Source organism: Eublepharis macularius, chromosome 15 (genome assembly GCF_028583425.1).
Source record: "Eublepharis macularius isolate TG4126 chromosome 15, MPM_Emac_v1.0, whole genome shotgun sequence".
NCBI lineage: Eukaryota > Metazoa > Chordata > Lepidosauria > Squamata > Eublepharidae > Eublepharis > Eublepharis macularius.
The window spans coordinates 19,138,595-19,163,610 of NC_072804.1; the positions used below are offsets into that span (position 1 = coordinate 19,138,595).

Here is a 25,016-nt window from a genome sequence, read left to right on the forward strand (position 1 = left end):
TGCTTCTAAGCATTATGGGAAGGTGAGGGGGGCATGAGCCTGTTGCTTTCGGTCGGCACAGCTTGTATCTGCTTCCACTTGCTCGATCACTCGTGTATATTTGCAGTCCTCGGGGAAAGAGTCGTCGTCCAGGTCCTTTTTCTGGTGATGCTGTGCTGCTGTAGCAGCTGGCATTCTGATGCAGCAGCAAGGCATACAGCTGAGCGGCACACTCTGTATTTGATCAAGATGGGTAGCCACGTTAGTCTGAGAGCCAAGCTACAAGTGACACCTTACACAGGTTGGACACTTGTCAGCTTCCCTCAAGTTTTGATGGGAAATGTAGGCGCCCTGGTTTTACAGCTTGGCTCTCCATTACAGCTGCAAGACCAGGATGCCTACATTTCCCATCAAAACTTGAGGGAAGCCGACTAGTGTCCAACCTGTGTAAGACGTCACTTGTAGTTTGGCTCTGACTGTAGCAGTAGAAATGAGCAAGAGTCCAGTAGCAGCTATAAGACTAACAAAATTCATGGTAGGGGATGAGCTTTTGTGAGCCACAGCTCACTTCCGATACCTTCAGGAGTCTAAAAAAGTGAGCTGTGGCTCACGAAAGCTCATCCCCTACCACAAATGTTGTAAACCTCCTGCGCTCTGCAGTGCCTCAAAACCGGGCCCGATCCACGGCAGAACGGCCCGTTTCGGGCGCATTCTGCAGCGCCCGGCCGCGTGATGATGTCACCCTGAAGTGACGTCATTGTGCCTGTGGGGGTGCGCGGAGCGCGCGTGCACCCCCCTCTCCCAAAAGGTAAGTGCCAGGCCCCTAGCCCCCTGCCGGGAGATTGATGGGGCCTGGAAACCCTAGGCAGGGACCACAACCCTGACAGATTCTCCAACATACCCATATATTTAGAAATCAACATGAAAACCACCTTCAAATGTAATCAGTTACCAAAGAGGAAACTGCTGAACACCAGCCCTAGTTATAAGACCCCGTAGGAGAATGGCCCTTGCTTGGTGGGTAGCATGTAAAAAGCTCTTTAGTCCCTGCCATTTCCTGCTAAAAGGCTCTATGGAGGACTCCTGCCTGAGGCTTTGAAGAGCCGCTGCCAGTCACAGGAGACATGATAAATGATATTTATAACTCTAATTAGGTTTCTGTTTGTGAATTGTTGTTTACCTGCGGGGGATTTGCAAGGCTAGCATTTTGTGTAGTCGCAGGAGACATTGCTGCTCTAGGTGCAGCGCCGGCCTTCAGGTGAGCTCTGGCTTCAGCATTCGTCCTGCCTCTCGTCCCAAAGGTGAAACTTGCTCTGTGCTTTGCAAACGTCTACAGCACTTCCCTCAAAAAGAGGGTGGGCAGGAGATGTTTTGGTCATCTGAGGAGGTCAGGAGAGCCCCCACTCTCCTGGCTTTCCGCAGATGATGCAAAACTGAACTATTCAAGAAGGCTTTTATTTATTTATGTATTTATGTATTTATTTATTTTGCACTTCTATTCCGCCCTCCCCAGAAGCGCACTCAGGGCAGATAACAACCTAATAAAACATTAAATATCATCTGTATAAATATTAAAACATCATTAAAACAGCAACATTTCCTACATTGACACCCAAGTCATCAATATGACTATCCTACTCAGGTAGGAGGGCTGTATTTAGGAAGGGGGTCTCAGATGCTTTGCTAATGAGTTAGGGACTGTAGACTTCACTACTATATTGCCTTACGTACTACCCGTTTATTTTAAATATGTGCCCCTATGTGTAGGGTTCCCAGGTGCCTTCCGGTGGTGGGCAAACTCCCCGGGGTTTGCCACCTTACCCACTGACCCACCAATTCAAGCCTTCAGCTGGAAAGGTAACCATCTTCATTCCTGGGCTATAGAATGACTCACACTTCTGCTAGCTTCAGGCATTGGTCTTGTGAGGGGGGGGGATCCAGCTCAACTGAGGTTTCCTGGTCTTCCACCCACCCATTGGCTGAGCTCCTTGACGTTTCTAATGAGCTTGCTCTAATCCTAGGACTAGGCTGGGCTTGCGATTTACTGACCTCACTCACTTGGTTCTAAGCAGGGCTTTTTTTCAGCAGGAATGAGGGGGAACAGAGTTCCAGAACCTCTTGAAAATGGTCACATGGCTGGTGGCCCCGCCCCCTGATCTCCAGACAGAGGGGAGTTTAGATTGCCCTCTGTGCTGCTGGAGTGGCACGGAGGGCAATCTAAACTCCCCTCTGTCTGGAGATCAGGGGGCGGGGCCACCGGCCATGTGACCATTTTCTCTGAGGGCAACCCACTGAGTTCCACCACCTCTTTTCCCAGAAAAAAAAGCCCTGGTTCTAAGGATGACCAAGAGAATGTTTGGAATGCTCTGGAAATCATTGTAGAAATGCCACCATATTGTTAGGACAACAAATGAAAACATCCTAAGAGTTCCATACCCCCCTCCTCCCCAACTTCCTCCTTTGTTTAGGCTGCACTTAGAACTCCCACCCTGGGAAAATCTCAAGCTCGGCAAACGTTTCAGCCTCCGTGAAGTCAGCCTCCGTGCATTTACCAAGGAGTAAATATTATTGCATTTGCTTCGAGGCTCAGTGAGAAAGGTGGACTATAAATAATGTAAAGAAATAAATAAAATGGGCTCAGTCAATCAATTTATTCTGTCAAAGTCCAGCACAAATCTGAACAATACAAAATACAAAAAGTTCGACCAAAATATCCATGGTGTAAAAATACAGCTTTAAAAAAAGAAATTGGCTAAAATTTAGGTACCATAGGCATAATTTCATTGCAGATTTTACAGGCTGCTGCAAAAAATTTTGCACAACAAACTGCGAAACCCTCCAGAAACAACCTGAACATTTCATAGCCCGAGTGGCCAGGGAGTTTCCTAAGCAAAGGGAAATAATAAAATGGGCTTTTGGATTGCGCTGCATGGGTTGGCTTGTGTCTGCTGATTAGAAGCTGTTTGTAAAGCAGGATGCTGTTTCCGTGCAGGCTACTGGGCAGCTTGACCTTGGGCTTTAGTCCGAGAAGGATTTTAAAAGGCATTCTGCCGATATCACTAGAGCCAGACACTGATGGAAGGTGTCTCTTGATGCATTTATTTATATGATATTTAGATTTACGAGTGAAGATTAGTAAGAAGCTTGGAATTCGTTGCCACAGGAGGTGGTGGCAGCTACAAGCATTGCCAGCTTCAAGAGGGGACTGGACAAATATATGGAACAGAGGTCCATCAGTGGCTATTAGCCACAGGAGATAGATGGTATTCTCTTTGTGGGGAGGTGGTGCTCTGTTGTCTTGGTGCTGGAAGGAAGGCAGTGGGAGGGCTTCTGGTGTCCTGGCCTCACTGACAGTCCTTTAGATGGCACTGGATTTCTAGCCACTGTGTGTGACAGAATGTTGGACTGGATGGGCCACTGGCCTGATCCAACATGGCTTTGCTTATGTTCTTATGTTCTTATGTTCTTGGCACATGTTGTCTAAAACTTATTGTTTTTAGGATGGTTAACCCTCCCCACACACACACAAAAAGGAGTTTAGCTGTTTCTCTGTCATCCTCTCATGTGATGCTTTCCTTGTAGGCTGGTGGTGCTCCAGTTTCTTGTTGGCGCTTAGTGTCTGGAGAAGATTACCTTTAAACCTCTACTCTGTGTTGCCAGCTCTTCGGTTTGTGGGTGGTGTTTGGTGCCAAGACCTTTTTTTACCCAGGTTCTTCTCTGAGTATTTGAACACAAAGCGGATGCATGAAATAGCAACTCCTGCCTCGGAGGAAAGTGACTTCTGCATCAACTTAAAAGAGATTCATCTAACCGTGAAGTGTTGCTTGGTCACCCCCAGCTCTTGAACTGGGAAGGCAGATGGGACCTGGAAAGCATCGGAGTAAAGAATTAATGTAATTAGGCCTGGGAGGGAGCTTCGGCAGGCAAATCCCTTTTAACCCCTGTGATGAACCATGTGCGGCATGTAAAGCCCTGGGATTATTTAGTCATAGGAAACAATTCCAGCATCAGAGTAAAAGTAATTTAGCTAATTGGTAAATACATGATGTCAGAGGCTTGGCCATAAAGCTGTTTTCTTGAATTTCAGTGTTTGCTGACTATATAAAACCCTGGCTCTGCAACAGTGGTGAAACACTGATAAGGTGGTAGGTTAGATTCCTCTGGGTCTGCTGATAGCCGGTGTGGGTGGAGGGGAAATACTTTTTTAAATATTTCCTGTGGGGCTGCCTCTTGCCATATGTACCCCAGAGAGTGCTTAGATCAGCTGATAAACATCTGCTGGTGGTCCCTGGCCCCAGGGAGGCTCAACTGGCCTCAACCAGAGCCAGGGCCTTTTTGGTCCTGGCTCCAATGTGGTAGAACTCTCTGTCTGTAGATACTTGGGCCTGCTAGGATCTTTTATTCTTTCAGTGGGCCTATAAGACAGAGATGTTCTGTCAGGCATAAGATTGAAGCTGGCCTTGTATCCATCTAGCGAACCTCTCTACCAGTCTCCTGTCAGGGGCAGGGGCTGTATAGTCACCTTGCCCCCCAACATTGGAGTCATAATGTGACCAGAATGGCTGTTTCTCCTTCCTCCTCTCCCCTTAAGAGTTCCCCCCTCTATGCACTATTGGCTGCTGCTGCTGGTAGGGACCGCCATCTTGGGAATAATATTTTATTGTATTAAATCAAAAAAGTTTCCAGCTAAACATTAGGGAGAACTCCTGAAAGAGCGGTCCCTCAGTGCTTCCTTGGGAGGTGGTGGGCTCTCCTTCTTTGGAGGTTTTTAAGCAGAGGCTAGATGGCCATCTGACAGCAATGCGGATTCTGTGAACGTCGGCAGATCGTGAGAGGGGATGGCAGGAAGGGTTACATCAGTGCTTAGTTCTTGCAACCCCTTCTTGCATGCCCAGGGTAATACCAATCGTCACTTTTTGCTGGAATACTAAAGATAATCACCGCAGCTGGAGGTATAAGTAATGACATGGCCTGGTTAATCCTATAATAGGCGGTCTCCCTCAAGGAGTAGTGGAGGTTATACTAAATACTGGAAAACCTAATAGTAGGCAAACTTATGCCCATAAATGGGACAAATTTGTAGAATGGTCCAAGGATAAAGACTTCGACCTCTATACATGCCCTTTACCATGGATTCTGGAATATCTATTGAGCCTAAAACATGCTGGGTTTTCTTTCAAGTATATCTGGCTGCTATTTCAACATTTCATTTCCCTGTAGACAAAAGGACAGTTTTCTCACATTATACATCTAAACCATTTCTGAAGGATCTTCAGAACATGTTTCTTCCAGCAGCTTGAATTGTACCTCAGTGGCCATTGCAGCTTGTCTCAGCAAAACTGATGGCTAAACCATTTGAGTCTCTAGCTACTTGTCCCTTAAGAATCCTTTCAGTTAAAGTGGCATTCCTGGTAGCTATTGTTTCCGCCTGGAGGATAAGTGAACTAGTGGCACTATGCATGGATCCCCCTTTCTTTAAGATTCATACAGAAAAGGTGGTACTTAGATCGAGTTTGGAATTTCTACCAAAGATAGTTTTGAAATTCCATACCTTACAGGAATTAATATTACCTGTATTTTTCCCTTCCCCACTCCATACCTTGGAAGTAAGGAGGACCGTATTTTTTAACCTAAAATGTATGGCACCATTCAGATCGGAGGTCTAACTTTTTGTTTGTTTTGCGGACCCAAATAAAGGGAAAAGGGCTACTTCCCAGACCATTGGCAGACAGGTAGTTCAGGCTATCAAAATGTGCTATGGACAAACTGACTTACCTTGTCCTCTAGAAGTCCATGCCTATTCCACCAGGTCACAGGCATCTTCTGCAGCCCTACTGAAAGGCGTTCCTCTACAAAACATACGTAGAGCGGCAACATGGACATCAGCCGATACCTTTATTGCACCCTGGGCATAAATCACAGGAGGGAAGCAGCAGTAGGTCAAGCACTCCTGCAAACGCTGTTTTCATGAGGAGCACCTCCATAGGTCAGTGAGTTAGTAATCTCCCATGTGGGACTGTGCAGAGGACAAAATGAAAACCGGGTTGCGTTTACTTGTAACTGTTGTTCATTGAGGTCTTCTGTGCAGGCACGCACACCCTCCCTCCTTCCCATTATGTGCTCTTCACTACTTACCCGGAGAGCTTGACAACCCAGGAAAAACTGAGGGCGGGGGCCTTGCTCCTCCCAGAGAGTGGGCTGTTTTGGCGGGAAACTAGCTGTGCTTGCGCTTTGGGTAGAGCAGACGCCCCCTAGAGGAATTTTTAGCTTTGAAACCTACTGATTGGCAGACCTGCGCATGCGTAGTCCCATGTATGTCTGCACAGAAGACCTAAATGAACCACAGTTACAGGTAGGTGCAGCTGTTTTCTCTTGTAACTCTGTCCAAATCACCAAATCCAAATGTCAAAATTCTGCGTTCCAAATCTCATTCTATCTGCAGTTGAATTGGGAGTGTGTTTTAGGCTTACATGACCCTCTCCTGCTCCCATTCAAGACTCTGCTCCTGATCTGCCCACAAACTGAGGTCAGACTCCTTCATATAATGGAGATATTATGGGAGGTAGTCTCACGGTTCTTATGGGAGATATGACTTGTCTAGCAAAGAACTTGTCTTAGTTCTCGTGGCCCCTTCTTACATGCCCAGGGTAAGGCTGATCTCAACCTTGGGGTCAGGTAGCAATTTTCCCCAGGCCAGTTTGGCAAGGAATCCTGACAGTGTTTTGCCATCTTTTGGGCATGGAGCAGGGGTCACTGGGGGTGGGGGGGGGAAGGTATTTGGGAATTTCCTGCATTTTGCAGGGGGTTGGACTAGATGACCCTAAATGTCCCTTCCAACTCTGTGATTCTATGATTCTATGAAAGCAGAGCTTGGGGAATGAGAAAACCTGACATCAGTTTTGGCTGTCTTATTGACTTCTTATGTGACTTTGAACATGAAATGTAATATAAATTGTCTTGTCAGACAATATTAAGTGATTTTAAAAATGTGGTTGTAATCGGGGGGGGGGTTCTGGGAAAAGAGGTGGTGGAACTCAGTGGGTTGCCCTCGGAGAAAATGGTCACATGGCTGGTGGCCCCGCCCCCTGATCTCCAGACAGAGGGGAGTTGAGATTGCCCTCTTTGCTGTGCTGAGCGGCACAGAGGGCAATCTCAACTCCCCTCTGTCTGGAGATCAGGGGGCGGGGCCGCCAGCCATGTGACCATTTTCAAGAGGTTCCGGAACTCCGTTCCCCCACGTTCCCCCTGAAAAAAGCCCTAGATTTAACTATCTGAAGATGTTGCCAATGGCAAGTCCGTTAGAATAAGTGCGGTGTTTCCTTTATGGATCTCATGGGTGATCCTAGCCAATCTGGGTTCATTGTAAAACCTGAAGTTTCTCAGGCATTTTGCAATTATCCCTTCCTCTCCCCAATTGTGGAAAATTGGTCCCTGGTTGTAATGAATAGTATAACCCCTCCCTTGGAAATTTTTCACTGATACATAACGTTGTATTTGAAGGGCTGTCTTCTTCCGTATGTCACTGTGGGCCAACTACAGTCGTCTTCAGGAAGCCATTTGTTGGCGATCCCACCTCTTAGGGTGGCCTGTCTCACATCCACCAGAGCTCAGGCCATTTCCATTGTGGGCCCTGCTCTGTGGAATGGGCTCCCTGAGGTGGTGAGGGGAGTCCTTGCCTTGGAGATATTCAGGAGGTGCTACAAGGCCGGACTGTTTGCCAGGGTTTTTGAGGAGGTTTGGATGACAGACATCTTTTGAAGGGGGAGGGATTTGGGGGTTGTTATTTTATTTTAGTTTTTAACTGTAAATGTTTTTAATCTACTATTGTTAGCTGCTTTGAACTACAAGGAAAGGTGGGGGTAAAAATATTTTAATTAATAAATAAAAATAAACTGATAAAGGGAATCTGTCCTGTAGTGTGCATTGCCTGTGAACTATGAAATTTCTTCACCAAAGTGTCTCAGTGGATCCTGTGCCCTTTAGTGTCTGAATGCACGTGTATTATTTCAACCCAAAGTATCAATGATGCTAGTTTAGCATTTCATTTTTATAATAGCATTCAAAGGATTTCCTTTCCCAAATGGCATTTTTCAGGTTACTCTTTCATAAATGTTTGAATGTTCTTTCTTTATTTTCAGATCTTATAAAAAAACTCGCACAGCAAAGGTCTGGAATTCTGTCGGGTGATTATCAAAAGGTAATTTTTCCTCTTGTGCTTCTTGTTGTATGAGATTTCTTTGCAAACAAAGTATAGTAAACTTTGCTAAACCTGCTTCTAGTTTATCTTAGGAATAACAAGTGTCCAGACTGCATTGTGCTAAAGTTATGTGATGATAAGGCCTCATAAATGTTTCCTTTCACAGAGCTTCCACTTCATTATCAAATATTTAATGAAAGGGTCAGGTGATTGAGGCTACTGCTACTTTTGCATAATGTTCTCTGTACTGTTGTAACTCTGATAGTGGAATTGCCGGCTGGAGCAGAATGAAGATAAAGTGAAGCTGCTGGTTGGAAAACTAGTTTTGTTCCCCAGTTATTTCTGTAGCTTGATTGTGGGCTTCCTAGTTATTTTAGAAGGAAGGAAGGTCCCATTTTATCAAGCCAGGCAATTATACATACTTCCCAGAATACCAGAGATGTTTTGCTTCTAGAGAAGATACTTACACAAGTGTTAACTTCATTCTCAGTCTAGTGTGGAAGTACGCAAGCCTCATATATAAACAGAGAATATTGCAAAATACTGCAGAAGTGAGAATTACAGTGAAATCCTAAGAAGAGTTGCTCCAGTCTAAGTCCATTGAAATCAAAGGGCTTAAACTAGAGTAACTCTGCTTAGGATTTCACTGATAGTATAGCATTCCAGAGTGAATGAATTAGGAAAGATCCCAGTTTGAATCTTTCACTTGCCGTATAATCACTAGGTCTTCCTTCTCTCTCCAGGTCTCCCCCACCCTTGCAATAAGGAGATAATGCTCGCTTGTAGGATAATTGTAAGGTTTGCAAAAAGATGCCATATATGAAGGCTTTTGAACCGTCTCAAAGTACTATGAAAAATTGTAATTACTATGCTTGGATTGGATCCAAAACACCACCAGTGGAGTGTAGCTGTCAGTGTGGGGCTTCCCTTCCTCTTCCTCCTTCTGTAACCCACAGCCCCCTTAAATTCTGCTCCTGGGTAAATAAAAGCCCCCTCCCAATCTTGTGGGGTAGGAGGCGGAATCGAGGAAAATCAACCACCCATCCTTTACTGACAGAACTGCCGTGCCAGTTGAGACCTTTGGATCCAACCCATAATTTTAATTCTTGCACACCCATCTTTGTGTTCAGCAATATGAAACATTTTATGAGAGCTGAAGCACAGCAAATGAGAAAAGATGAAAACTTCAGGCAACAGAGCAGATTCTTTTAATCACCTCAGTATTGTTTGTTTCATTTTTTCAACACAAGTCATGTTTTCCCTCATTTTTATTCAGGTGAGGTGAGAATTGTTTGCCAGATGTTAGACAACCATTGAACAGAGAGAATACTTATGTTTTGTCAGCACTGGAGCCCACACGGAGTTTCTTAAACTCCCAAATGGAATATGTCTTCTCTTGTCCACCTCATAAATATTCAAACATAGTTTGGATACCTCCTTGAATATTTGAAGGCCATTGAGATGGCGTAGAATGTGTTGAGCGGATGGTCTGTTTTCAGATAAAACATGGCTGATATCACTGCACTTGAGTGTAGGCTGCACAGCTTCCTGTCAATCGCTGCAATAAATGCCTCACTGAAGTTGCACCTGACCAGCGGTCCCCAAAGTGGCAAGGGTTGTTGGATGGTACCCAAACATTCACCATTCTCCAGACATGCCGGCAAATCTGGAGTTCTGCCAGCCCATCTACATAACCAAATTATGCCTTCCCTACTGCTAAGAGCTCTTTCCTTCTGTCCTGTGATTCAGCTGCCACTAACCCCCTTTTTGCCTGGTAACAAAATTGTTGGCTGAAGCAAGTTGAGCATGTGCGTGTCCTAACTACACAACGGACTATCCTAAACAATCCCAAAATACAGTTCTGAGTTCTGTTCTGTGTGCAAAATCTCATTTACAAGAAACAAGTAGAAGCTAATTTCCTGGTAATTTAGTTCTAATTGCACGGTAAGGAAGAGCAATAGATCATCCAGGTAGGTCTTCATGAATGAAAATTCAGCAATGGTTGAATGTATGTAGCTAAAACTTTCAAAGAAAACTTAAGGGCTTTCTATTTTATAGCTGCTGTTTCAATCAAATATCTCCGGGGATACCTCCCTCTTCGTAATTGTTCTTGCAGCGGTAAACTTGGTAAACCAGAATTCGGAAAGAGTAGATTTTCTGCATAGTCCTGAAGCTTTTCTTTTTTCTTTTTTGTTAAATCCATTCACAAGGTTAATTCCACTCTAAGAAATGAGAATTTTTTTTAAAAGTTCAAAATGTTAAAGTATTAGTACTTTCTCTTTCTCTGGCAAGACCTAAAAGATGGCACAGAAAGGTACATGGACCATAACAATTGACAACTACTATTTGAACCACACCAAATTCTAACTTGGTTGTGTTTGCAAAACTGCAGCTACAGTGAATTGTGTTTTCTATAAATGCTTGATGTGCTATTATTACTTATTGCATCATAAACATTGTCTTGGGGTGTTTTATTCATTGCTCACCTGCGTTGTTTTTATACATGCTGCCTGCGCATCATACACTCTTTCCATCTGCCTTGGCCTCCACAGCCAGAAAATATTGTCCTGACTCTTCAGGTAAACCTTCCCATTTCCCCCGACACTCCCTTGGAAAGCTGTGTTAACTAACCAGTAACCACATGCCACATTGAGTTGTTTCTGTTTCCCTCGTCACTGGCTGCTCTGATATTCCTCCTAACAACTTTGGTTGGAGTATTATGAAAACGGCTACAAACTGCTGGGGCTTTTTTAAACATTCCAGCTTCCCCAAAACAGTTAACTTTCCTTTTAATTGTAATTGGGTCAGGGTTATAAATGGCAGTGTAAGGACTGGGAGCTATTTTCAGTGAGGAAGTGGGGCAGTTTGGGGGCAGATTCTCTGAAAACAGAATTGGAGCGTAATGAGATGTATCTGGCAAGAAAGGGCTTGGAACGGGCCCTGCGGGAAGGTGCCTGGCAGCTGGTCTCCCCCGCCTCCCCCCCCATCCCTGCGCTGGTACCAGAAGAATAATAAATGAGCACTCAGAGGGAACCAAGACAATTAAAACAACCTGCTCTGAGGGTCCTGATGAAAGATAAAGGGCAGTGAGAAGCCCAGCTGATTGAAAATTCAACTCCTTTGAAAACATTCTGTTTTATTCATAACCGTTTTTGTTCATATTTGGCCTACCTTTGGCTTCTTTGAGACAATAATTGAGGGCCAGAGTTCCATCTACGTCAATGCTGTTTTCTCACAGTGGCCAGGCAGATGTTTCCAGGAAGCCCAGAAAAGAGGCATAATGTTGATAGTCCCCCCAATTGCCCTCCTCCCTCAACTACTGGTATTTAAAGAATGTTTCTTCTGACTCTGGAGATTCCAATTTAGCTGTCAAGTCTGTCTCTGACTGTTAGCCGTATCTCTCTCACGAATTGGTCTTATCCTATCTAAGGGCCAAGCTACAAGTGACGAATGACACTTGAACAGCAAGTGAACAGACTCATGTGTATTCCTCCCTGTTCGCTTGCGCTCCACATGATCACGTAGTCATTCATCACTTGTAGCTTGGCTCTCAGACACTTGGAGAGGAGAACAAATGTTTCTTTATGCTGCTAGATGCTTCTTTATACTACTTTCTTCATCATGTACACACCTTTATAGACCTTCCCAGAAAATCTTCTTTCATTATGCAGGAGGTGAACACGTGGGCACAGGGACCTTACTCATTTTTCCTCATAGGCTGTTTTCACACATCTTTACCATTGTGCAAAATCGCGCAAAGCTCACGGAACGACAGCATCTTCATGGTGCGATTTCCCATTATGATTCTGTTCGTGGCATGATGATGTCAGAAATTGTGCCCTAAAGATGCTGTCGTTCTGTGAGTTTTGCACGATGTTGTGCGACGGTAAAGACGTGTGAAAATGGCCAGAGTTTTCACTTTTGTATGGATATCATAGTTCCTAGCAGCCAGACTTATAATATTCTGAGACGCTCAGCACATTTTCTTTTGTCTTGCTTTCTGGGTCAAATTGGACATGAGAACTGAAGGGATCTTTGCTGAGTGTTGAACTTTAAATTGCATCAACTTGGGAGGAAGGGGCCATCATGCTTTCCCCTATGCCATTTACTTAGTCTAAGACCCGTGTCCCAAGCAGCTGTTTGGTCCACAGGGCAGAACTCAGTAAAGAGGCAGTGGGTGAGGGACAGTCTTATGTCCCCAAAACAGCCCCCACTAGGCTTGCCAACCTTCAGGTGCAGTCTGGAATTCTGGAATTCCAACTGATCCTAGGGATCAACTGATCCCCAGTCTAGAGATCAGTTCTTCTGGAGGAACTAGTATCTTTGGGGCAGCCGGTAACAGGTGGGTAGAGAAACTCTATGGCATCCCATCCCCACAAAGCTACTTCCCCAAACTCCTTACCAAGGCACTGCATCCAAATCTCTAGGACTTTTCAAGGCCAGAGTTGGCAACCTCTTGAGGAGGCCTGGTTTTTTCTAGCTGTCGTTTGGTTGCAGAATTTCCTGAGTGCTTCCCTCCCTCCAGGGTTCAAATTTAGATTTTGCATTTTGAACTTTTCCAAATGTAATTTTGAAAAGGACACACTTAGACATTCTCCCTGGGGCATAAATTGTATTTGGGGGACGGGTAAGAGAAAATTGGAGGCACATTTCACACTGTAAAACATATATGTGTATTAGGGCTACCAGCCCCCTGCTGGGGGTGGGGGAACCCCTGCTCCCACCCTCCACCCCCACGCCCCCACTTACCTGGCCGGCAGGGGAGGCACAGGCCTCCGTAGGCCTCCGCAGAGTGCAGGAGTGCTCCTGGGGCTGGCTGCGCCTCACACAACAATGTCACTTCCTGGAAGTGACGTCATCGCGCAGGCTGGCGAGCATACGTGCACTCTGATAGAACAGGTAGGTGTCAGGGCCCCCAACTCCCACCAGGAAAACGGGGACCTGGCTACCATAATGTGTATATTTTTCTGTTCAGTTCCAAGCACAATGGGCTGACACTTAATGTCCAGTCAGTCACAGGTCAAAGGTGGGGCTGCACTTTCTGAGCAGCTGCAGTGGCAATGTGTCTGGGATTCCCCTGCATTTGTCAGCTGATGTGGGGAATTGTGGTGTGTCCTTGTTTTCAGAGTATGCCCGGGCCTCTTTGCTCTGGCGAACACAGATGGATGCATTGAAGACAGCGATCCTGTTTTTCAGCCCCTCTCATGACCAAAGCCAGTGGCTCCAGCATATAGTCTGGGAGTTCCTGATTTGGGGGTTGAAAAGTGTAGCACCTGAGTAGAAGCCAGGATCATTCTAGAATGTTCTAAATAGAAATAGCCGTCATGTGGGCCTCGGACTCAGTTAGGAAGGGTTGCCATCATATACACATTCTTTTGCTTCCAAGGCTAGTATCGGTATGGTGTGACATTTTGTGTCAAAACACTGTGGGGTCAGAAGCCCAAGCACCTCTCTTCACCCCCAACCCGAGTTGCCAACCTACCGGTGGGGTTTGGAGTCCCCCTGGAATGACAATAGATCTCCGGATTAACAGAGATCTCCGCCTGTGGACAAAATGACAGCTTTAGAGGACGGATTCTGTGGCCTCACATCCCTGCTGCGTTTCCAACCTCCCTAACGTCACCCCCAAATCTCCAGGAATATTCCCAGCCTGGAGTTGGCAAGCCTGCCCCCAACCCTGGTACATATTAGGGGCCAATGTAGCTGTTATTTCTAGTTGGAACATACTGCCAGGTCCAACTGCAGACCCCTCTCTGCAGTATCTTGCCCGGGGAGACCCTTGGGTTATGGCAGATCAGCGACAATATCAGTGAAGTGTGATGTGACCACATACACCAGCTCTAATACCTGTTCTTGCTGTTGTTTCCGTCTGACTTGCAGGCCGTTTACTATGAAATTGGGTTTATAGTCTTGGCCATTGTGGGCCTTCTCTTTGTTCTGCTGCTGCCCCTGGTAGGGCTTTGCTTCTGCATGTGCCGTTGCTGTGACAACTGTGGAGGGGAAATGCACCAAAGACAGAAGAAAAACGCGGACTGCCAGCGGAGCTGCTTTGCTACGATCCTTTTCGTTGCTTCTTTTATAATTAGGCAAGTATTGAGGAGTTGCATGCAGCATGTTTTTTTGTTTCCATATAGACAGGATGAGACGCAATTGGTTTATAATTTATTGAGTCTAAACTATGTTTGTTTCACCTGTGGGCTTGGATCTTGAAGCTTTGCTCATGATTCGTCCTTTTCCGTGGTGGAGAAGGTCTTCTGCTGTAGAACGCATTCTTCTAGCACGAGGAGCTTACGCTCATGCAAAATCATCATCCTTCAATTAGCTGAAAAGCAGCAGAAGCTAGGGATGAGCCCTGGGCTGTGAAGGGCTGCCTCCACCATGGACAAAGAAGGGCATAAATCAGAGTGGAGGCTGTGGTTTAAGGTGTGTATGGTGGGGGTAGCATAGCTACTTTATTTGATAGCTTCGATTTGCTAAATAATTAAATTGAAGGGGTTAGCACTAGGGTTGCCAGCTCCAAGTTAGGAAATTCCTGGAGATCTGGGGGGTGAAACCTGGAGAAAGTGGGGTTTGGGGAGGGAATGCCTTGGCATGGCATAATTCCATAGAGTCCACCCCCCCCCCCCCAAAGTAGCCATTTTCTCCAGGTGAACTGATTGCTGTGGCCTGGAGACCAGTTGTAATTCTAGGAGATCTCCAGCTACTACCTGGAGGCTGGCAACCCTAGTTAGCGCCTACGGAGTGATCAGCAGGCTCAGCAGCTGGTTGGTCAACTTCATACAGCAGGTGGCTCAATAGAATTTTTTTCAGTGCTTTGTTATCCTGCATTTACATTATTAGCCTTTCAAAGAAAAGGGTTTACCTTAGTTAAAGTTGTCTGTGCAGGACATTTTGTTTCAGGAAGCAATGTTTACTTTTTTTTTAACACCCTCATTTGAAGTACACGTGAGTACAGTCCAGCAGTAGGTGGATCCTGTGAGGCAGCCAGTTATTATTTCAATTTATAGTCTGCCTTTCTCGCTGAGACTCAATGCAGATTAAACACTATAAATCAACAGGATGAGATACCTAATTAAGCAATCTCCATGAAGATAGTTTCAGGTGGGTAGCCCTGTGGGTCTGTAGTAGAAGAGTAAAATTTGGGTCCAGTAGTATCTTAAAGACCAACTAGATTTCCGGAGTATGAGCTTTTGAGGGTCAAAACTCTGCCTCTCGAAAGCTCATACTGTGTAGAAGTCTAGTTGGTCTAAGGTGCTACTGGACCCGACTCTTGCTCTTCTATTTAAGCAATGTAATGGGAGTAGGATTACAGACATTTGGAACAAAACAAAAAGCATTCAACGTGTTATGTTAAACAATACAGAAGACGGTATTGCATAAGAAAAGAACGTAGTAGGAACAGGCTAATACGTACAGTAAACTGATAAGACCTATTAACACATAACATGGCATTAAGTTAGTGTTCCGGAATTTGGGACGCCAATTTTTCTTCTTCTCTAGTAATTCTCCTCTGCGTTTGCTGACACCTTCTCTTCAAAGGCAGCATATCAAATTTGCATTTACATTCACTTTGCATCTCACTTTTTTTGTAACCAAGTGAGGCTTCTGTTTACTCTTCTGATTTGCTTTTTTGTTATTAAACATGGTCAAGAGAGATGTACCATTTCTGGAACGCCGGAAGCTGGAGGTGGGGTGGAGAATGATAGTTTTCCCTGTTTTTGTTTTTTGGAAAAAAGGTTTGGGGAAACTTTGAAATACATCCATACTTTTCTGCTATGTTTTGCCCGAGACCCCCTGTCACTTCAGGTTTAAAGTGGAAATGACATCATCAATAGTGTACTTTGCTTACACATGAAAGAAGAGTAGTGGTGTACCCCTCCTAGGAGCGCCCCCCACGTAAAATAACCACATAGAATGAGTTATAAAATACACTGTTTATAAGTTAACATTTAAAATTGTAGCATTGGACATACAGATGAAATTTTAAAGTATAAGTGCCTTTTGTTTCCTTGGAGCAAAATTTCAAATATATTTGATAGAGAGCTTCAAACTGCCACACCTTATGCTCCTTAGCATGTAAACCATAGTTTTCTACTGTCTGAGAGATGGGAGAAATAAAAGTTGAAAATAGAAAAGGCAAAATTTTATAATGAGCAAGAGGAAGAATGTTGTTTGAACAGAAATCCTTTTGAATTAAAAAAAAAGGACTACCGGCATGCTTGATATTGTCAAACTTTATAGTACTGAAACACTGAATACTTCAATAGTGTATTATCATCATGCATTATAGCATGCTCATTGTAGACAGAATTAGTAATATTTAAATAATAAACATATCCATGACAATATGCTGTGTGTCCACTGTATATCCAAGGATTCTCATTACCTGATTCCTACATAAAATATTCATGCTGCACATTTTGAATGAATAAAATCTCTTCTTAAGAGAAAATTCCAAAAGACTATTTTGTAAGCGCCCCCTGCCCCCCACCCAAACTTTTCTACTGGAAAAAGCTGAACAAAATGCATTGGCAGGACGAAAAAATGGAAACAGTTGTTTTCTCAATATTTTTGGTCCCCCCCCCCCCCACCAGACCAGGCCTTCACATCCCCAGTGTACTATGCAAAATACTACCCCGCCTTTTTTCTTTATGAGCTAGAGGTCAGAAATTCTGGTCTCTTCATGGCTCCTCAGTAGTTTGTTATATCAATTTTTTTACATTCCACAGGCATGTAAATGCAGCCTGGAGTAAGACTATGTAGCACTTTGTGTTTAACAGAAGATTCTGAATCGAGGTGCTGGCATGAGTTTGCAAATGCTTACCCAGGGGTAAGAGGAGGTAGAAGGACTGGCTGTGGAGAGCCATTTTGGTGTATTGGTTAAGAGTGCGGGACTCTAATCTGGAGAGCCAGGTTTGATTCCCCACTCCTCCACTTGAAGCCAGCTAGGGGACCTTGGGTCAGTCACAGCTTCTCTGGAGCTCTCTCGCCCTCACCCACATCACAGGGTGTTTTGTTGTGGGGATAATGATAACTAGAGATGGGCACGATCCGCATTACGAACAAAAAACCCCCACGATAATGGCGATCGCGACCTGGCGGATTGTGATTGTCCACGGCCAACGATCCATCCGTCGGGAGAGGCCTGGATCGGGGCGTTCGGGCTCGGTTCGGGGATCCAAACACTCAGGCGCCAGCAATCTATGCCCCTGGCAACGGAGCCAGGGGAATGCCTGAGCTCTGTTTGCCCTCCTTCTGTCACCCTGGAAACCCAAATGGAAGCCCAGCTTTCCTTGATCAGCAGGGCTTTCTTCCAACCATGGAGCAGCAAAGCAGTCACCAGTTGGGAGAAGACACCCAGGGGAGGGAGGGGGAAGGGGGTGTTCTGTAGCCATGGGCACTCCAATTTCATCCCTGCAAACCCTGATAGGCAGCTCTGATGGCCAAACACAGACCTCCTGTGTTGCTGAATGGGACCCATGCTTATAAATAGCTGTGGTCTCCCAGGCTGGATTTCACTTTCTGCGAGCAGTGGAGTGGGACAGAGCTCTTGCTTGCTACTTGCTAGCCTTTGGAGAGAGAGAGAGAGAGACTGAGAGAGTCGGCCACCGCCACAACCCACCTTCCCACAGAGCTGGGAATACCAGCGTGCCCTGCTTTGGCATCCACGATCCACGGTTCGGGAACAGGAGATGATCGGTATGGATCGTTACTTCGGGATCGTTGCCGGCGCCGAACCACGATCCGCTGGCTCATTAATTTTTTTTGGATCGTGCCCATCTCTAATGATAACATACTTTGTAAACCTCTCTGAGTGGGCATTAAGTTGTCCTGAAGGGCGGTATATAAATCAAATGTTATTATTATTAATGTTATTATCCCTGGCTTGCTTTTCTGGTGAAGAATGCTGGGCTAAACAAATGCTAATTTAATCCAGCTGCCCTGTAAAGATCTTTGTGCTTTAAGTAATGCCCTTGCCAAGCAAACCTGTCTAGTAATAGTATTTTTCTGTGGAGTCTGTGCTCTTGTTGTAATGGGGAGCCTTTGATTTTTGCAGAAACTAAACAAATCTGTTACCGAAATCTTTCATTCTCATTCCATAAGGGCAGTTAGTGTGAGGAAAACAGGGTGTGAAGCACATATTATCTTTTAGGATCATGCGCTTCTTGTGGCACAAGTTGTTGCATGTTTATCTCTTTATAAGAAAATATATAGTTTCACAAGATTATATAGTTTCACAGTATCTTGTGGTTGATAACAACTTGCACAAGTGCAACAAAAAATTTACTTTTGTGTTGAAACGGGATACTGTCCTAAATTCTGGAGAACTAAGGTATCTGCTTGCATTCTCTTTCTTTAATAAGAAGTTGAAAGTTTTCTTTCCTGTTCAGATCTTACGAAGGAGAACTCGGCCTTCACAAACTGATTCACTGGGGTGACTATTTTGAGTTCTGGCCTTTGAGAGAAACTCTCTTTCTACTTGCCAGAGCTTCAGCTGGGTAATTTCTCATTTTGAAGTTTTTTCAAAGAACTTGCCTGGTACATTGAGTTTCTAGCTTTTGTATTCTGTACTGACAGCCTCTGGAATAATATCCTCCAAAGAACAAAAGTCGCTACTGTAATTCTAGCCATGTGAATTATAAATATATTTTTCACTTTTACTCTGGCAGTCCATTGTGAAATTTCTCTTTTCAGAAGTAGGCCAGAAAACACAGTGAGATTTCCCCCCCCCCCAAGGGCAACAGGCTTGACAAAGCCACATTTTAAATTGTTGGTCCCCTTGTGGTCCCCTTGTCCCCTGCCTTTCCAGAAGAGATTTGCTGAAAGGGCACATTCAAAGGCTTTTGCAACTGAAAGGCAAGAACCAGTCTAGTAGTGGTGAAGTGTTTATTCGCCGTACGGCACAGGCTTTGCGGGGGATTTCTAATCTAGAGGATTCAGCAAACAAATTGTTGATTGGCATTTGCAAGGTATTACCAATCCATCTTTTAAAACCCATTTGTTTCCATAAGACAGCGGTCCCCAACATGTTGACATTGAGCACCCTGGCACCCACTGACAACTTTCCTGGCACCCACTGAATTCTTTTAGAAAGTGGCTAAGGCACATGAGTCCCTTGCCAAGCAAGCCTTCTGATTGGCAGGGCCGGGTCAAGGGGGGCAGGGGGGTAGTCTGCCCCCGGCGCTGCTGAGGAGGGGGCGCCGGGCGCAGCTGCCAGCTGCCAGGAGTACGCAGACAGCCTCCCAGCCCCCCATGCTGCCTTTCGCCTGCCCCACAGGACAGGGGGCGGCCGGCTTGCCGCGTGCCCCCTGTCCTGCGGGACAGGCAAAAGGCAGCGCGGGGGGCTGGGAGGCCGCCTGCGCCATTCACCCCTGCAGGACAGGGGGCAGCCGGCCACCCCCTGTCCTGCGGGGCAGGTGAATGGCACGGGTGGCTTCCGAGCCCAGCCCCCGCACTGCCTCCGCTAACTCGTGGCGCGGCATGCTCTGCCCTGCATGATGATGTCATGGAAGTGATGTCATCACGCAGCGCTGGGAGTGTGCGTGCGCTATGCATGCGCACGCAGGGCCAGACTTGGGTTGCTCTGGGCGCCGGCAACTCTAGATCCAGCCCTGCTGATTGGAGTTCAGGTGGCTGTACAGATTAAGATAACGTCATTTCAGCTGCAACTACCACTCTAGTTTTATTTTTGTTTTTTCTCTTTCCTCTTTCCACTGAGTATTTTTAAAATTATCCCTCTTTCCCCCTGCACATGGGCTTCCTCTCTGTGTGTGGCACTGCCTCCTGTGGCAGTCATTCTGTGGCTGATTCCACCTCCCACAGTAGCCATTTTGTAGTTGCACTTACCACCCGTGGAGCCTGATTCCAAAGGTGCTCACAGGATCAAAATGGTTGCAGACCCCATAAAACTTGAGCCCATATTAAGAATTTCATATAACTCATTCATTTGTTGTGAGGTGCATAACGGCTGCTTGTTATATGTAGATGCCAGTCTGGATGAACTGTTCAAATTTTAATCCATTGCTTCCTGGGGGAGGCAAGGGGGGCTTGGACAAGCATGTTGAATAAATGTGGCTGTGTGGATGTTGAACAAGATTGTAATTAGTTCAACCGGGATTCACTGAGAGCTAAATTACATAAGACAAATTACACGAGGACGCTCAAGTGAAAAGAGACGTTAGTTGGGAAGCCTAGTTTGAATTTCACCTCTATCTACAGAGCCCGCAAAGATCGCTACTCAGAGGGTTTGTTAATAATTAACAGAGCCTTTGGGGAGGCAAAGAGGAAATTAACAAACCCTCTAAGGAGTGATCTTTGCCAGCTCTGTAGAGATAAATATATTTTAATAAAAGTAAGTAAGGGGGTGGTGGGAAGAAATACTTTGTGGTTTATATATTCTGTTATACATAGCCATCTTTGATTTATACAACTATGTTATATAATCCCTTTTTTCTTTCTATAGCTCCTTTTATTATTATTTTGTTTTTCAAAATAAATACATATATAAAAACCAAACTTCTACATGGTTTTCTGACTTGGCTGCTCTGCTCTGCTGTAAGCTTTTTAAAGGAGAAAAGGCGTGTCTTCCAAAAACACATCTTTTCCCCCATTTAAAATGCTAATCTCAGATCGCAAAAATGGAAAAGTACGGTATGGCCTTCAATGGAGGGCTGGATTGTGAAAATGATGGAGTTAGCGGAGATGGCTAAACTTACAGCCCTGATTAGAGATAATACATTGTCTACTTTTATGGTTAACTGGAAACCCCTTATTGACTTTCTGCGTGAGACAAGGAAAAATGAACTGATGATTTGTGGTTTTTCATTTCTAAGAAGATAAATTTGGGGAAAATAAATAGAAGGGGGGCAATATTGAAAGGTAAATTTTGGAGATATTAAAACTAGAAGTATAATGTTTGTTAAAATATGATAGGTGTTATAGAGAAAAATGGAAAATGAAATATTATTTTTCTTTGTTATTTTCAATATTTGTTCTTTATTCTTCTTTCTCTCTTTCTCTCTCTTTTCTCTAATTGTATTCATTTTTCTTTACTTTTTTCTTCTATGTCTCTGCCCTTTTTACTGGGCTTTTAATCTTATTAATAAAATAAAAAGTATACATAAAATGCTAATCTCATATCATGGGAGTGGTTAGTTCATGTGTAGATTAAGAATGCTTGATGATTTTAAGATGAAACTAGCCTTTGGCGTTCCTCAAGAGTCTCAGTAATTGGCACAGACCATAAGGAACGACCTTCCATCTATTTCTACAGCACTACCTAATGGTTAAAAATGGATTGCTCCTTCTGATTGCAAAATTGGAGCCAGTTGCGTGCGTAGATGTTGACCATTATATTCTGATTAGAAACAGGTCAAAGTATAGTTGCACAAGGTGAAAAATCTTCCTCCCCTTCTCCACAGTATTGGAGTACTTTTTTCTTACGCTGCTAACCAGCACCTCACAACTCAAGTCAGGGGGGCAAGGAAACTGGTGAACAGTAACTTCAAAGACCTGAAGATTTTCCTGAACGATACTCCAGCGGTAAGTGTATACTTTTTATTGTTTCTTTGTTTTTTTAAACTACAGAAGTAGAAAGGATGTACAAAATGGTTTGGTCCAGACGTTGTCCCAAACCACTTTCCACCACAAGCCATCTAGATGTGTAAAAGCAAACCTTCGTTGTTTAGAGTGGCTGGTCTGCACTTCTCTTTGGCCTTTTGGTTCTCTCGAGACTGCTTTGTATGTTCACTCCCATCTCTGTGATGCAGCAGCCAGTGGAGGCATAGGGTCAAAACACACGATACAGGATCGTGCCATTTTGGTTTTTTTCAGTATTACCGAAACGTTTTCTGAATACCGAAAAATTTCGGTAATACTGAAACAGAGATTGCCGAAACGATTCAGCCATTGTTTTCAATGAGAAAACCTTCTCCCGGCTTTCTGGGAGTCTGGGGGAGCCATTTTCTGTCCAAATCACACCAGACTTGGTGGAGACCTTCTCCTAACTCTCCTCTAACTACCCCCCACGTTTCAGAAGGATTGGACTTTGGGGGGGCATGTTATGCCTCCTCAAACAAGGTGCCCCCATTCTCCTACACTCTCCATGGTTCTCTATGGGGAAAAACAAGTCATCTTTCTAGGTGGCTTGGGGTGGCATTTTGCAAGCAAAATGCACCCAACTTTCAGGGGACCTGCTCCCCCCTGTCCTCCCACCCTCCACCAAGTTTCAGGCAGATTCTACTTTGGGGGGGCATTTTATGGCCTCCCAAAGAACATCCCCCTATCCACCTCCACTCCACTATTCCCTGTGGGGGAAATAAGAGAGGCTTGTCTGGCTAGGGGTGGCATTTTGCATGCAAAATGCCCCCAACCTTCAGGAACCCATCTCCCACCTGTCCTCCCACCCTCCACCAAGGCCCAAGCTGATCCCACTTTGGGGGGCCATTTTATGGCCTCCCAAAGATGCTACTCTTAGCCCCCCCTTTCTCAATTATTTCCTATGGGGGAAATAAGAGAGGCTTGTCTGGCAAAATGCCCCCAAACTTCAGAGGACCTCCTCCCACCCTCCACCAAGGCCCAGGCTGATCCCACTTTGGGGGGCCATTTTATGCCCCCCCAGGTGGATCTCCTGCCACACCACTTTGTCTTTCTACTGTGGGGAAGACTTCCACACCGCAGAAACACATGGGATTGGGGCTGCCAATGGCCACAGCCACAGTCCACCTGCACCCAAACTGCCAAATGCCACACACACACCCCTCAAAACCTAACCCAAACCCTGTCCTGTGGCCAGCCACTTTCTGTTGATTCCTGTTATCGGAAAATCTCCCACAGCAGGAACCCACGGAATGTGGCATCTATGGCCATAGGCACAGGCCCCTTTTTAAATCCACCCCCCCACACACACAGCCCCACACTGACTCAAAGACACCCTCCCCAACATTCCCACACCGGCTACTACCCCAGGAGCAGGCTGGCCAGCCGTCCCCCATTGTTCCCTGTGGTGGGAACTTTTAAACTCTCCCTGGGCAATTATGCACAGCCCAGGGGTGCCACAATGGTGGGCACACTCCTGAGTGTGAGGTTGTCCCTGTGAAAGAGCACCTGAACCACAGACACCCTCCCCTAAATTCCCCCACGACCTACAGAGATGGCTGGCCAGCCAGCCCCATTGTTCCCTATGATGGGAACCAACTGCACAACAAAGAATAAAACACAAACACACACTGAATAAAGTTTTTAAAAAATTATTTTCTCACTTTCAAAGTACAAATAGGCAAAGCATTGTGACACATTACACCAGCAGTCCCCCACACAGAAAATAACGCAACTCACTTCACATCAGAGAATTACAAAAACATAATTCCTGTCAAAAAACACTTTATTTCTTTAACAGCTGTAGGTTACACAGCAGAGGGGCACACCAAAGGGCTTGCCAGCAGTATCTTACACAAAAATAACACAACTCACTTCACATTAAAGAATCACTCAAAACAATTGCTGTCAAAAACGCTTTATTTCTTTAACTGCTTTAGGTTACACAGTAGGAGGGCACAACAGGACATGAAAGCAGTCTACTACACAAAATAACACAACTCACTTCACTGTTTTTGAAAGCAGTTGTGTTTTGGGTGATTCTCTGATGTGAAGTGAGTTGTGTTATTTTTGTTGTGTTAAAACCGAATCAGGTTTACCGAAACAGGCAGGCCTTGCACACCCCTACTCCGGGGCCCTTCGGGCCTGCCGCAGGTGGCCTGGAGGCCCAGCGCAGACCTCCCAAGGCCCTGCAGTGGCTGCAGGGAGCCCTGTCCTTAGCACAGCCTTCCCGCTACCTCTTCAGTGGCTGCGGTACCACACTGCACCTTCCTGCCGGCTCTGCGGCCTGTCAGAGGCCTGCCGCAGGTGACATGAAGGCCTGGCATGGACCTCCCAAGGCCCTGCAGCAGCTGTGGGGAGCCCCACCCCCTAGCATGGCCTTCCTGCCACCTCCACAGTGGTTATGGGGCCATGCTGCACCTTCTCGAAAGCACCTTCTTGAAAGACAGGCCCCTCAGAGGCCTGTCGCAGGTGGCACAGAGACCTGGTACGGACCTTCCAAGGCCCTACAGTGGCTGCGGGGAGCCCCGCCCCAGCATAGCCTTCCCGCTACCTCTGCGGTGGCTGTGGTATCACGCTGCAACTTCCCACCAGCTCCGGGGCCCCTCAGAGGCCTGTCACAGGCGGCACAGAGGCATACAAAGAAGAAGAGGATGAGAAGATCTGGCAGGAGGCAGCAAGATCTGGCAGGAGGCAGCAAGTCAGGACAAGGGCTTTTTTTCTGGGAAAAGAGGTGGTGGAACTCAGTGGGTTGCCAGCACAGGGGACAACTCCTGGCAGGAGGTGGTGCCCCTGGTACCACATGTGCATGTGCAAAGTGTGCACACGCTTCCAGGACTGCACAACGATGTCACTTTGGGTCAGCTGGAACAAGGAGGGAGTTTTTTAAAGTTTAAATTGCCCTCAGTGAAAATGGTCACATGGCTGGTGGCCCCGCCCCCTGATCTCCAGACAGAGGGGAGTTTAGATTGCCCTCTGCGCCGCTTAGTTAATCTTAGGTGGTCCTTCTAGAACTTTCTACACTCGCACTCTCAGTCTGGTTAGATGGTGCTGATCTCTCCACTTTCCTATCCAGTTTTATCAGTTCTAATAATAAACCTTTGGTTAAATCAATTTGATGTTCTGATTTCTACCAAGGCACTCTGCCAACATTCCCTTCCTGCTGCACTTTAAGATGCTTTTGTATTTGCTTTACTGCCCAATCTATGAGTAGACCACACGGAGGGAGGGGGGGATAGGCACT

General features: G+C 45.6%; 1 protein-coding gene across 1 annotated transcript in view; it reads left to right on the top strand.

The window, feature by feature from the left end:
- PROM1 (prominin 1) overlaps positions 1 to 25,016 on the top strand; it is a 114,817-nt gene that overhangs the window by 30,928 nt on the left and 58,873 nt on the right. The window contains exons 2-5 of the mRNA XM_054999362.1: positions 8,118 to 8,176; positions 10,729 to 10,755; positions 14,057 to 14,262; positions 21,598 to 21,718. Coding sequence (XP_054855337.1) covers positions 8,118 to 8,176; positions 10,729 to 10,755; positions 14,057 to 14,262; positions 21,598 to 21,718 — 413 coding nt within the window. The remainder of the gene's footprint in view (positions 1 to 8,117; positions 8,177 to 10,728; positions 10,756 to 14,056; positions 14,263 to 21,597; positions 21,719 to 25,016) is intronic.